General features: G+C 38.7%; 1 protein-coding gene across 28 annotated transcripts in view; it reads left to right on the top strand.

Annotated features, from left to right (window-relative positions):
* SUGCT (succinyl-CoA:glutarate-CoA transferase) overlaps window positions 1-13,106 on the top strand; it is a 529,555-nt gene that overhangs the window by 216,872 nt on the left and 299,577 nt on the right. For all 28 annotated transcript variants that reach the window (XR_015733898.1, XR_015733900.1, XR_015733901.1 and 25 more), the window contains exons 10-12: window positions 4,965-5,036; window positions 8,036-8,133; window positions 12,007-12,109. Coding sequence is in view for 21 of the 28 variants with exons in the window: in XM_034415734.2 (XP_034271625.1) it covers window positions 4,965-5,036; window positions 8,036-8,133; window positions 12,007-12,109 (273 nt within the window). In the remaining 7 variants the exon portion in view is untranslated. The remainder of the gene's footprint in view (window positions 1-4,964; window positions 5,037-8,035; window positions 8,134-12,006; window positions 12,110-13,106) is intronic.

The raw sequence follows: 13,106 nt of genomic DNA, 5'->3' as shown, positions 1-13,106 counted from the left end.
CCTTCCATTGAGGACCTATATACTGCACTAGTCAAAAAGAGGGCTGTGAAAATATCTACAGACCCCTCACATCCTGGACATAAATTGTTTCAACTTCTACCCTCAAAACATGCACCAGAACACCTAGACACAAGGACAGTTTTTTACCGAATGCCATCACTCTGCTAAACAATAACACTGTCAAACTGTTTAGTAATACTGTGTTACTATTATTCTTCTCATCCTTCCTAGTACCTATCTCCTCCTACTTATTACTATAACCTTGCTTGTATCTCTATGATTTGTATTGTTTTATTTGTTTCCTAGTATGATTTGATTGCTTATTTAGTAACCTATGACTATCACTTAAGTGTTGTATCTTATTTATTTATTTATTTATTTATTTATTTATTTATTATATTTCTATACCGCCTTTCTCCCGTAGGACTCAAGGCGGTGTACAGTCAAGAAAAATATAGACACACAAACATCATAAAATTGCTAATTAAAATTATTACTTAGTTTGGTCAATTAAATAAAACCCAGAATTAGATAACATTTAAAAAATCATTCACATGTTCGTATGTTTAGCCCCGCCTGTTGGAACATCAGGGTCTTGAGGGCACGGCGGAAAGCACGGAGATCAGGGATATTCCGTATCTCCAGGGGCAGTTCATTCCAAAGGGTTGGAGCCCCCACAGAGAAGGCCCTCCCCCTGGGAGTCGCCAGTCGACATAATTTGACAGTACCTTGAGTAGTCCCTCCCTGTGAGAACGAACTGGTCGGTGGGAGGCTATTGGTGGCAAAAGACGGTCTCGTAGGTACCCAGGTCCTAAGCCATGGAGCGCTTTAAAGGTGATAACTAACACCTTGAATCGCACCCGGAAGACCACCGGGAGCCAGTGCAGCTCGCGTAGGAGAGGTGTTACATGGGCGTAACGAGCTGCGTCCATAATCACCCGCGCGGCTATGTTCTGGACCAGTTGGAGCCTCCGGGTGCTTTTCAAGGGGAGCCCCATGTAGAGAGCATTACAGTAGTCCATACGGGAGGTAACTAGGGCATGAGTGACCGTGCGCAAGGCGTCCCGATCCAGAAAGGGACGCAACTGGCGGATCAGGCGAACCTGATAAAGGGCACCCCTGGCCACGGCCGTCAAATGATCTTCTAAAGATAACCGTGAATCCAGGAGGACACCCAAGTTGCGGGCCCTCTCTGTGGGGAGCAAGATCTCATCCCCTATTGTCAGTGATGGTACCAGCTGACTATACCGGGACGCTGGAAGCCACAGCCACTCGGTCTTGGAGGGATTGAGTCTGAGCTTGTTTCTCCCCATCCAGATCCGCACGGCCTCCAGGCAACGGGACATCACAGCAAGGGCATCATTGGGGAGGTCTGGGGTGGAGATGTATAGCTGTGTGTCATCAGCATACTGATGAACACTCACCCCAAAACCACGGATGATCTCGCCTAGCGGTTTTACATAAATGTTGAACAGAAGGGGTGAGAGGACTGACCCTTGCGGCACCCCACAAATAAGGTGCCTCGAGGTCGACCTCTGCCCCCCTGCCAACACAAACTGTGAACGGTCAGAGAGGAAGGAGGAGAACCACCGAAGCACGGTGCCCCCTATTCCTAACCCCTCCAGCCGGTGCAGTAAGATACCATGGTCGATGGTATCAAAAGCCGCTGAGAGATCTAATAGGACCAGGATAGAGGAGCAACCTCTGTCCCGAGCCCTCCAGAGATCATCCACCAATGCGACCAATGCCGTTTCCGTGCTGTATCGTGACCTGAAACCCGACTGGAACGGATCCAGATAGACAACTTCATCCAGGTATCGGGGTAGTTGTCGCGCCACCACACTCTCAACAACCTTCGCAACAAAGCGAAGATTGGAGACTGGACAATAATTTGATAATATAGCCGGGTCCAGGGAAGGCTTCTTGAGGAGGGGCTTCACAACTGCCTCTTTCAAGGCGGCGGGAAAGACACCCTCACTCAGAGAAGCATTTATAATCCCCTGCAGCCAGCCTCGTGTAACCTCCCGGGAGGCCAGTACCAACCAGGAGGGACACGGGTCCAATAAACGTGGTAGCGTTAAGCTTGCCCAGAATCCTGTCCACGTCCTCAGGAGCCACAGAGTCAAACTCTTCCCAGATAACGCTCTCAAGACCTGCCCCCGTCTCCTCCCCTGGATCTACCCAATCAGAGTCCAGGCCTTCCCGAATCTGAGCGACTTTATCATGCAGGAATTGTACAAAATCCTCAGCTCGACCCTTTAAGGGATCTTCCCGTACCCCCACCTGAAGTAGGGAGTGGGTCACCCTAAACAGCGCAGCTGGGCGGTTCTTTGCAGATGCAATAAGAGCGGAGAAGTAGCTAGACTTCGCCGCTCTTATCGCCACTAGGTAGGTCTTAATATAAGATCTCACCTGTGTTCGGTCAGATTCAGATCGGCTTGTCCTCCAATCGCTCTCCAGGCATCTTTTCCGACGCTTCATCTCTCTCAGCTCCTCGGAAAACCAAGGAGCTAGACGAGATCGGCATCGGGTCAGAGGATCTTATGATTCTTGATGAATGTATTTTTTTCTTTTTATGTACAGTGAGAGCATATGCACCAAAGACAAATTCCTTGTGTGTCCAATCACACTTGGCCAATAAAGAATTCTATTCTATTCTATTCTATTCTATTCTATTCTATTCTATTCTATTCTATTCTATTCTATTCTATTCTATTCTATTCTATTCTATTTATAGAATTTTGTTGTCACTCACATTAAATAAAGAACATTTGAACTCAGCACCTGCTCCTTAAACATTTCCTTCATAATATAAGTCACATAGATATTATTTTTTTCCAGAGGACTTCTACATTTTGTGTATATTCATACTCAAGATAGGAATATTGAGGTCTAGACTTAAAATTTGCAGTGAATTTTCCTCTCAAGGAAAACAGGATTTCTTGGTTGTTATGGCTAATTTTCAGATGCAAAAGTCTGTCCGTTGAAATTCAAGATAGGGCTGGAATAGACAGGTAAAGATCTTAATGATCTATGTTATTTAATTATGTCTGAAAGGGAGACTATTGGGAGTCTCCAAACAAGTAATCTACTATGTGGTCTTTTTGAAGTGATAATTGTAGGAAGGATACTGTAAAATCTTCATTCCCTCTCCACTCCAGGGGAAGGTTACTGCAAAATCCTCATTTTGATCAGCTGGGACTCAGGAGGCAGAGAATAGATGGGGACAGGGCCAGTCAGAGGTGGTATTTACCGGTTCCCCGAACTACTCAAAATTTCCGCTACCGGTTGTTCAGAACTGGTCAGAACCTTCTGGTCTTTCTCCGAGCTTGCTGTTTAGCTTCCGAATATTTCATTACCAAACTGTAACATTTTCAGCAAGGTTTTTTGTTCATTTATATTGGTTATAATCGATTGGCTAATCGATTAGTCTTGTGACTGGTTGCAGTACAAGACTGGTTGAATCACAAGACTCATTGAATCACAAGACTGATTCTGGTCTTGTGACTTTGTGACTTCTTTGTGACTTGTGAATGGTTGTGACATACAGAATTCAACTGGTAAGAGGTTGGTCCATTTTGTCGACTGTTGGTGTTCAGATGGCCTACATCCTTATTGGTTCATATGCTACTTCTATTTCAATGTGTTTGTTGATGGACCTGTTGGTAGAATGCTCCGCTTCAATAAACTTGCATGCTGATGAGTTTTGGCATGGCAGACGACTTTGGCTTCACCCTATTCAAACCAGTGTTGTTTGTTGTCAGTGTAACTGGTGATCAAGGACTGTTGTTTGACAACTAACAGATGTTCAACACCAGAATCCATGATGAATTTATCACAGTTTAGAATTTAGCCATTTAAATATATTCTTGTCCCAAAATTACCAAAGGAGGAAAACCTTAAATGCTTAATGAGATCAATATTGGCAGCATAAATTCTAAACATAAGCTGAATTCTTGCCATAAGTAAACATTGAACATTTGCTTTAATGAGTTGTGGAGATTGTCCGTAAAGAATATTATCCATACATGTTTTTGTATGTCTTATTCCGGAAAAAGGTTTCAGTGCTTACTATTTATTTTATTAAGCAGGTATTTGTATTTTTGTTTTAAATCTCTCAAAATGCCTATTTAATTACTAATGATAGTGCAACCAGACAAATCAATGTTGGAAATGTGACAGCTTTTCACCCTATATATCTTAAGTTCAAAGACTTTTTGAATTTAAAGATGTCATTTAAAATATGACTGATGAGTCTTAAGTTCAGTGGGATGGGAAAAGGAGAGACAAGTCCCATTCTCATTTGTTTATCAATGAATAATCACTGGAATGGATCACAGCAAGAATGAAAAAAGAAAATCCCATTGAATCAATAATTCTTGCATCACACAAATCAAATGATGACATCATATTGCTTGATATATACTAGTATATGAACAGAACCACTTAAATTTTTTATATTTAATTATTCAATCATGTGAAACCTCTTACTGATTATAAATTCATAGACAAATTATCACAAAGTCTCATCACTGTGGTCTAGTTATCAAGTGATGAATATGCATATGTGGATCATCTTTTAGTGATTCTAAATTTCAGTGTATTTATATATCTGCATAATTTGTAGCAATGATGAAAATATCTAAAACTGAAGTAGCATAATCTTATTGACATAAAATAATAAAGTTGTTTAATTTTTTTTTGTTTATAAGAGCTAAACCAAAAAAAGCTATTTAAATAATTGATATATAGTTGGAGGAATTGTTTGTAATGATTTCAGAAAAGAGTAGATCAGGACATAAAATTTCATTCACACTTTATATTCAGATTATTAGATTTTGTAAATATTGATTTACCTGCAAAAACATGAAAGTGCACATGTAAGTAATTGATGGTTCAGGAAAGATAAAAAAATATTAATGTAATGTGTGTGTTGATTACGATTTGATCTGTCTGTTTTCTAGGCCTTCAGAACAAAAGATGGATATATTGTAGTAGGAGCAGGAAATAATCAACAATTTGCTACTGTTTGCAAGGTATGATGTTCAGAAAACAAAATAACTGACTTAAATAAGCTGTTTCTCTGATTTACTAGCAATTAGTGAGTAACTACTAGGAACTCTGGTGATGCAGTGGTTAGAATACAGTATTGCAAGCAAAGCCTAAAGTTCAATCCTGATAGAGCTCAAGGTTGACTCAGTCTTTGACCCTTCTGTAAAATGAGGACCCAGACTCTTGAGGGCATTTTGGTGACATTGTAAACCACCCAGACAGAGCTATAAAGCACTATAGGGCGGTATATAAGTCTAAGTGCTATTACTTGTTCAAAAAATGACAATAGGTCATGTGTAGTTTTAAAAGGTACTACAGTGTGAAGAAATTATTTTCACATGAAAATCTAGTAGTGGTTGTAATTGTATCATTTAGGATTAAAAGTTCACTTGCAAATCTCCCTAAATCCCAACACTTGAAGGAGAAAATGTCTGATTTCAGGTTAATAGGGTTATTCTGTCATCCTAAGTGAAACTCTTTAATTCATTATTTTAACCTATGGTTTGCATTTTTTTTCTTGTTACAAATTATGAAAGCAAGAAAGCAGAAAGGGCTAATTATTTAGCAATTGACCTAAATAAGTGGCAGATTGGCAGATACATGTACCAATACCATTGGTGGCAGATACATGTACCAATACCATTTTTCATTTCTTCAGAAATATGGGCTTTTGTTCCACTTCTACTGTACACTAAAGAAGTTGGTATTGCTTAAAACCCTTACCAGAATAAAAACATAGTAAATCAAAATTATCAACACAGTGGCAAATATAATTAATACTATTATATACAGATTTCTAAACATCTTTGACTTGTAGAAATAGTTTTGTAAATGTAGTGAAATATCATGGTAGAAATATTTGAAATAACTAAATGGATGAAATATAGAGATGATGTTTATACTGTGTTTCCCTGAAAATAAGACCCTGTCTTATATTTTTTTGAACCCCAAAATAAGCACTTTGCCCTAATTTTCGGGTGTGTGTCTTATTATTTTGGGGCACGTGGAGCAAGTCGGTGCTCCTCTTGCCATCTTACCTGATTTCTAGCTCCATCGTGTTTCTCGTCATCGTGTGCAGGGAAACAAGTTGTACCGTAAAAAAAAAAATTCTCACGAGTTCAATCAACTTCTCAAACTTGCAAGTTTTTTTAATGGTACAACTTGTTTCCCTGCACACAACAGCGAGAAATGTAACAGACCTAGAAATCAGGAAAGACAGCAATAGGAAGCCCATCTTGCTCCACGCACCCCAATGGCAACAGCAGCCTGGCTGCTTCCCTTCCCTGATGTCTCTTTATTGAGAGGGGTGGCAGGTGGGGAGGGGTGGAGTGGGGGAGAAGTGAGACGCATGGAGTGAGATGGGGTTTCTCTTGCCATTTCTTCTCCCCCCCTCACTGGGCATGGCAGGGCTTCCTGCCCCTCACTTAACCACCTGCCCCTTTTATGGATGCAATTTGGGGGTGGCAGGGAGGGGAGAAGTGAGACGTGGGTCTTACCTGCTTTCCAGCTCCATTCTCCGCTGCACATGCAGGACAAGAAAAGTGTGTGCGACTATGGAGCTGGAAAGCAGGTTAGTGGAGGAATGTGGCTGCCTTGGGAGGGGTGGGGGGGTTAGGGATCTCTCTCTCTCTCTCTCTCTCTCTCTCTCTCTCTCTCTCTCTCCCTCCCTCTCCCTCTCCCTCTCCCTCTCCCTCTCTCTCTCTCTGTGTCTCTCTCTCTCACACACACACACATATACATACACACACTGTCGTGTCTTTGGGAGCTCTGTACAGACACACATCCCAGGATTGCAAAACTGAAGGCTTCGGATAGAGCATTTGGGGGATGTGCATCTGTGCTGCGATCCCAAGTAAAGAACAATTGCCAGGAAAAGGTGAGGGGGGGATTTTGCCTCTTATCTTGGTCTCAGTCTGTGCTGAGCTTCAGAACAGCATGAGAGGCAGGAAAATCCCCCCCCCCATTTTCAAGCCGATCACAAAAACAAGCCTTCAGCATATTCCAGGATTGCAACATTGTGCTCCAAAACTTGCCCTGCACAAGGCAGGAGCAGACAGATGGAGGAAGGGGTGATCTCTCCCTCCCTCCTTCATCCTGCTGCAGGGCTACCACAGAGCTCCTGCCTGCCAAAGCAACAGGATAGCCAAAAGCAGCGCAGCCAGTAGAGCCCTCGCAAGGCCAACAGCAGCAGGTACAGCCGGGCAGAAATGGGGGACGGAGCAGGCAATCCCAACACGCCTCATGGCTTTCTACCTTGTAGCAGCAGCCTGCACAAGCACACAGCCAGCACGAGAGCTAGCACCCACCAGGGCCAAGGGCCGAAGAGCACCGTTCCAGCATGTTTTGGAAGGGAAATTAAAAAAAAAAAACCCTGCAGTCTCTTGCTGCTGCCGTGCAAACCCCAGCATGGACAACAGAAGCTGTGCCTTCTCCCTTCCAAAACATGCCGGGACGGCACCAGCAGCAGGCAAAGGCAGCGCTCTGATCAAGAGTTCTTGCAAGGCCAGCAGCAGTAGGTGCAGCTGGGCAGAAGGGTCAGGGGGAGGAGCAGGCAATCCCAATACTCTGTGGCAGGACTGGGGCTGGCAACACCTCCAGCGCCCAGAGAGACAGAACGAGAGCAGCTCCCAGCCCTCGCCGGCTCAGCTGATCCGTGGGCCGTGATTAAGGGGCTGAGCAGCCATGAGGTGACCAAGGACGGGAAGGGCTGCCTCCTGTGTTGGCCACGCCCACCCCTTCACTAGGTCTTATTTTCGGGGGGGAGAGGGGCTTATTTTAGTGCATGCGCTTGAAAACCTGATTGGACTTATTATCCAGGGAGGTCTTATTTTCGGGGAAACACGGTAATAACTATACATATAAATATATTTTAAAGAGTGTGGTCTTATTTATTAAAATGTTCAATAAATCACACACTTATATTAAAGCTTAGAACTTTAGCTATCATTATGTTCCTGAATGTATTTTAATGTATTTGATTTAGCTTCTCAGTTTGCCTGAAATCATTCATGACCTCAAGTACAAAAATAACCAGCAGCGAGTGGTAAATAGGAAAGAACTTATTGGAAAATTGTCAGCCAGGTATGCCCTCAACATTTCATATGTTTATTTGCAAATTTATTTCATAGAATTAATCATATTGAACATTCTGCATGTATGTGTTGTGTAAATGATTACTATCATTTAAATAATATTTAAGCTTTTTTGATACGGCTAGTATTAATGGCAGGGCAATGTGTACTAATAAAACTGTCAGATAACAAAAGTTTCTTCAAGCAATGTTGCTAAATTAATCTTTTCTTGAGAAAGTTTGGATGTAGGCATAACAGGAAAAATGATTAAAAATAGTAAAAGGAAGAAAAGAAACAATACCAACAAGAAACAAACAAATATTGGAGTGTGCATGCATGTGTGTGCACACGTGCACGGAGACACACAGACAATGTAGATAATACATAATTTTATCTGACTTCCGGTTGACGTCCCGTTGGGAACTGCTGGAAAATAGTGGAGCTCCTCCAGGCTCCATGAAATGCAGCTGGCAACTGCTTGCCGGGAGACCCTATGGTCAAGCTGCCCTGGAGGGATGGTGAAGAAAAGAGAGACACTTCATTGATCATGAGGAAACCCCAATTTCCTCGTTGATCTGAAGAAAGCTCCCACGAATGGCAGCAGGGACGACGGCCATCTTGCTATCTCACAAGCCAGGACAACCAGGACACTTAAGATCTTGTGCTGGAGCAGTGCATGAACAGAGCAATGAAACTGGGTGCAATAACTTCCAACTTTTGCCCCAAAGATTTAACCCAAAGTAAAAATTTTAAAAAGAATCTCCAAATAGGAAGGAAGCGGCGATTGGATTTCTGGAGAAGAATTAAAGACTAAATATTATAGAGAAAGACTAAAGATTAAAGACTCAGATGCAAAAGAAATATTTAAAGGATGTTTTGAAACACAGAAAGCCTGGAAAAAGTCAAATAACATTGTGAAGAGTGATTATTGGGAGAAATTGCTTTTCTAAATTCTATCTTTAACCCCCCTGAATGGTTGATAGTCAGGTGTTTTGACTTTTACACTCTGTTGAATGCTGGAATTGGGAGCAGAGGAGCCATTACTGGAGGAAGAAGATTACTGCAACCTGGGAAATTTCAGTGAAAGTGATGAAAGGAGAGAAAGCAAACAATACCTGAAAGGCTATTTGACCTTGACTTTATCATAGATTTGGAGGCTTGGAAATATCTACTGAGCTGTTTGTACTGATTTGTAAAGCAACTAAAATAGAAATACCAAAACTTTATTGAATCGTTCATTGAAAAGAGGATTTGAAAGATTTGAGAAATCTTGAGGAAAGATTTGGTGGGCCAAGCTGAATTTGAATCACTAACATCATTTGATAGATCATCAAGGCAAAAGAAGAAAAGCGATAGAAAGGGGGTGGGGAAAAAAGGGGGGGAAGAGAAAAAAAAAGAAAAGACAAATAAGACTAAAATTTGGACATTTGGGAAGGTGTAAGTTAGAAATTATAAAGACTGTAAAATATATATAGCGTTTAAGGACTGGAAAGCTAGGGGATTGGAGGAATAATTTTGAGATTGATAAATTTTATTAATAATTGACTTTTTGGGAGTTTTTTAAGATATTGGGATATAGAGTAATTTTTAATATATTAATTTGGTACAAAATTACTCAGCTGGAGAGAATAAAGTTCTATGAAGAAATATTAATGATGGCTAAAAAAATTTATGAAAGTGTGACAAAGAATCATAAGGAGATGGGATTGTCCAAAGATAAAGAAGTGAGTGTAGAAGATCCTCAACAAATGGTGGAAAAAGATGAAATAATATTCAGAAGACAGGTGACAAATTAGAAGTAGTGGTGGAGGAGACAAATCAAAATAAGTTACAAGAAAACAAAAATACTGAAAAGATAATAATAAATACTAAGAATCAAACAGATAATTCCTTAAGAGCTTACAATAGAAAAGAGAGAAAAAAAGAAGACTTTCCAAAAATAATGAAAGGGTTATAGATGGGCATCCAAATGATGCAGCAGAAGGAGATAAGGAGTAAGGCAGAGAGAACATTCAGTCTGTGTAAAAATGTTAGAAATATAGGATCCCAAGAGAGAAATATAAAAAAATCACCAAAAAGTCAATAAATGATGAAATTCTAAAAAGGCTGATAGATAGAGACATAATATCTTGTAATACTACTATTGTATTTGTAGAAACAAATAGAAAGTATAAATTGGGGATACAGTAATACAAAAATAGATATATAATACAATTTATTATAACCATAAATATACTAATGTTAGGAGGTGGAAGATTGTGATTAGGAATATTTAAATGTATTATTATAATTAACAGTGTGCAAAAAATATATTGGCATTTATAGCTTTTAAAGACTACAAATTCTGGGGACTCAGAGTTATAATCCTGGGACCAATTAAATTTTACTAATAAATGGTTTTATTGGTGTTTATAGAAAACTGAGATATTGGAAATATGGTGGAATTTGAGTAATATTTAAAATATTAATTGGTGATAGGGGTCAACAAGCACACTGTATGAAGAAATGTAATGGATGTTGAAATATATTTTTGGAGAAAGCGATACAGATTTTTGGATACAGTAATACAAAAATAGATATATAATACAATTTATTATAACCATAAATATACTAATGTTAGGAGGTGGAAGATTGTGATTAGGAATATTTAAATGTATTATTATAATTAACAGTGTGCAAAAAATATATTGGCATTTATAGCTTTTAAAGACTACAAATTCTGGGGACTCAGAGTTATAATCCTGGGACCAATTAAATTTTACTAATAAATAGTTTTATTGGTGTTTATAGAAAACTGAGATATTGGAAATATGGTGGAATTTGAGTAATATTTAAAATATTAATTGGTGATAGGGGTCAACAAACACTGTATGAAGAAATGTAATGGATGTTGAAATATATTTTTGGAGAAAGCGATAAAGAATTATAAAGAGAGAACACTATTGTTTAAAGATAAAGAGGTGAATATGGAAATTAGTAAAGTTTGAACTTCTCAAGTTTCATTCATTCACTGCAAAAAGCAACAATTCTGGCTTTTCATGATGTGCAAACTGGGCTCCCTGATTGTAAAATATTAATATTACAGACATACTTTAAAATATATTTAGTTAAATTCAGTAACATGTAGGATTTCAGTCATAATATTATTTCATCTTTGTATTTGTTCAGAACAGTGCATGAATTCCTGCTACCAGTAACTCTTATCTTACAAGGATAAAGTCGCATTGTACTAACAAAAACAGGATATGTGTATCTAACAATAAAGTATGATAATAAAGTATAATTATATAAGTGGTCCTGAGAAGGCAATCCAGTAAAAGAGTGGAATTTTGGTTCAGGCAGGATAAGGATAATGTATCTGATTTGCAACCGGATGACCTTGGGACAAATATTACAGTGATACAACATTTAAACACATAATCAATATTGCCATCTGACCAACAATTGTGGTTCTTAATTGGGACATGTGTTTCAGATGTAGCAGAGGAAAACACTTTGTGAGACTTTGAATTGGAACATTGTATTTAAAAATAGAACAGCTTTTTCATGTATGTGGCCCTTAACCACATCACATCTATCTCTTGTTGTTGTGAAAAACTAAAAATATAAAATAAAAATGTGAAGCTCATTACCGTAATTAAGAATGGGAGGAAATATACTGATTTCTATTTGAAACTTCTGATAATTTTGGTTTGTATCACTGCTGGCTTGCATCAGAAAATCAGATAGAATTGGAAGTCAGTCTAACTATGATTTTTGCCTCCGGGCTTGGTTTTCTCCATTTCTGAGGAACATGTGCAGAACATTTTTATTGCATTATTGACTGCTACTAATCTCTATTTTTTAAAATGCATTTTTACTCTTTTTTCCTGTTTATTTTTAGGTTCTTGGAAGAAGAAACCTCCAAATGGCTAGACCATTTTGAGGGCAGTGGAGTTCCATACGGTCCAATCAACAGCATGAAGCAGGTGTTCTCAGATCCTCAGGTCAGTTATCTTGGAAACACTTACATGCTGTATGTTCTTTAAAATATCCAATTACTATCACTGGTACTATTAATTAAGTAATGTTTGATATATATTTTATCTTTTCTCTGAGAATTCAAAGCAGCTTACCTTTATTCCCTCATCAAGATAAGTTGGGCTGAGAGCAAATAAACTACTCTAAATTCGCCAAATAATCTTTGTAGCTGACCCTCCCCCAGTTTAAAACTAACATCACTTTTAAAATAACTTTTTATAGACATTGTGAAAGTCATTTTAAAAAAATGAAAAATGTTTTTTGTCTCATAGGATAGTTTGTAGGGTCCTAAACCACATTCTAATGACTTGACATTAAGGTCTTTGCATTATAAACACTAGACTGTTGGGTGGGTCTTGTTCAAGTGTGGACTTGTCATTTTAAATCCAATAATACAATCCATGATTGTCGTTGTCAGCCACTCTATGGATCAGCATTCTCCATTCCCCTATGTCTGACACCTTCTCCTTCAGATCCAATCCAAAGTGTTCAAATTTGCTAGTTGCCAGCTGCTATGATTCATAATGCTAAACATGTAAAATGTAATTACTTTTACAGTTAACTCTTATTTGAAAAGCTCAAGTTTAAATTTATTAATGTATTTATAATGGACAAAAGGAAGATTTTATCTATGGAGATCTCACAAATAGGAATAATGAAACAGATTCTCTTTAATACTTCCATTTTACCTAAAATTCTATTAATAAATGTACTTTCATACTTTAAAAACTCATCCTATTTTTTCTAGAGGAGTCTCATTTGATGTTGATACTAATTTTTAAATTATAATGACAGTAGGCTGCACTTTTTGAGATTAAATGAGTAAAAAGATTTTTTACTCTATTATTATTCCATCCCTCATTGTTAACATGGATACATTAATAAGGCACTAATTCAATATTTTCTATTTTATATCTTATATGAGAAGTAACCATTACTACAAAGAACATCCCAGAAAACTTG

Source organism: Pantherophis guttatus, chromosome 4, assembly GCF_059756535.1.
Source record: "Pantherophis guttatus breed Tessera chromosome 4, ASM5975653v1, whole genome shotgun sequence".
NCBI lineage: Eukaryota > Metazoa > Chordata > Lepidosauria > Squamata > Colubridae > Pantherophis > Pantherophis guttatus.
This window is presented reverse-complemented; position numbering and strand designations above follow the sequence as displayed.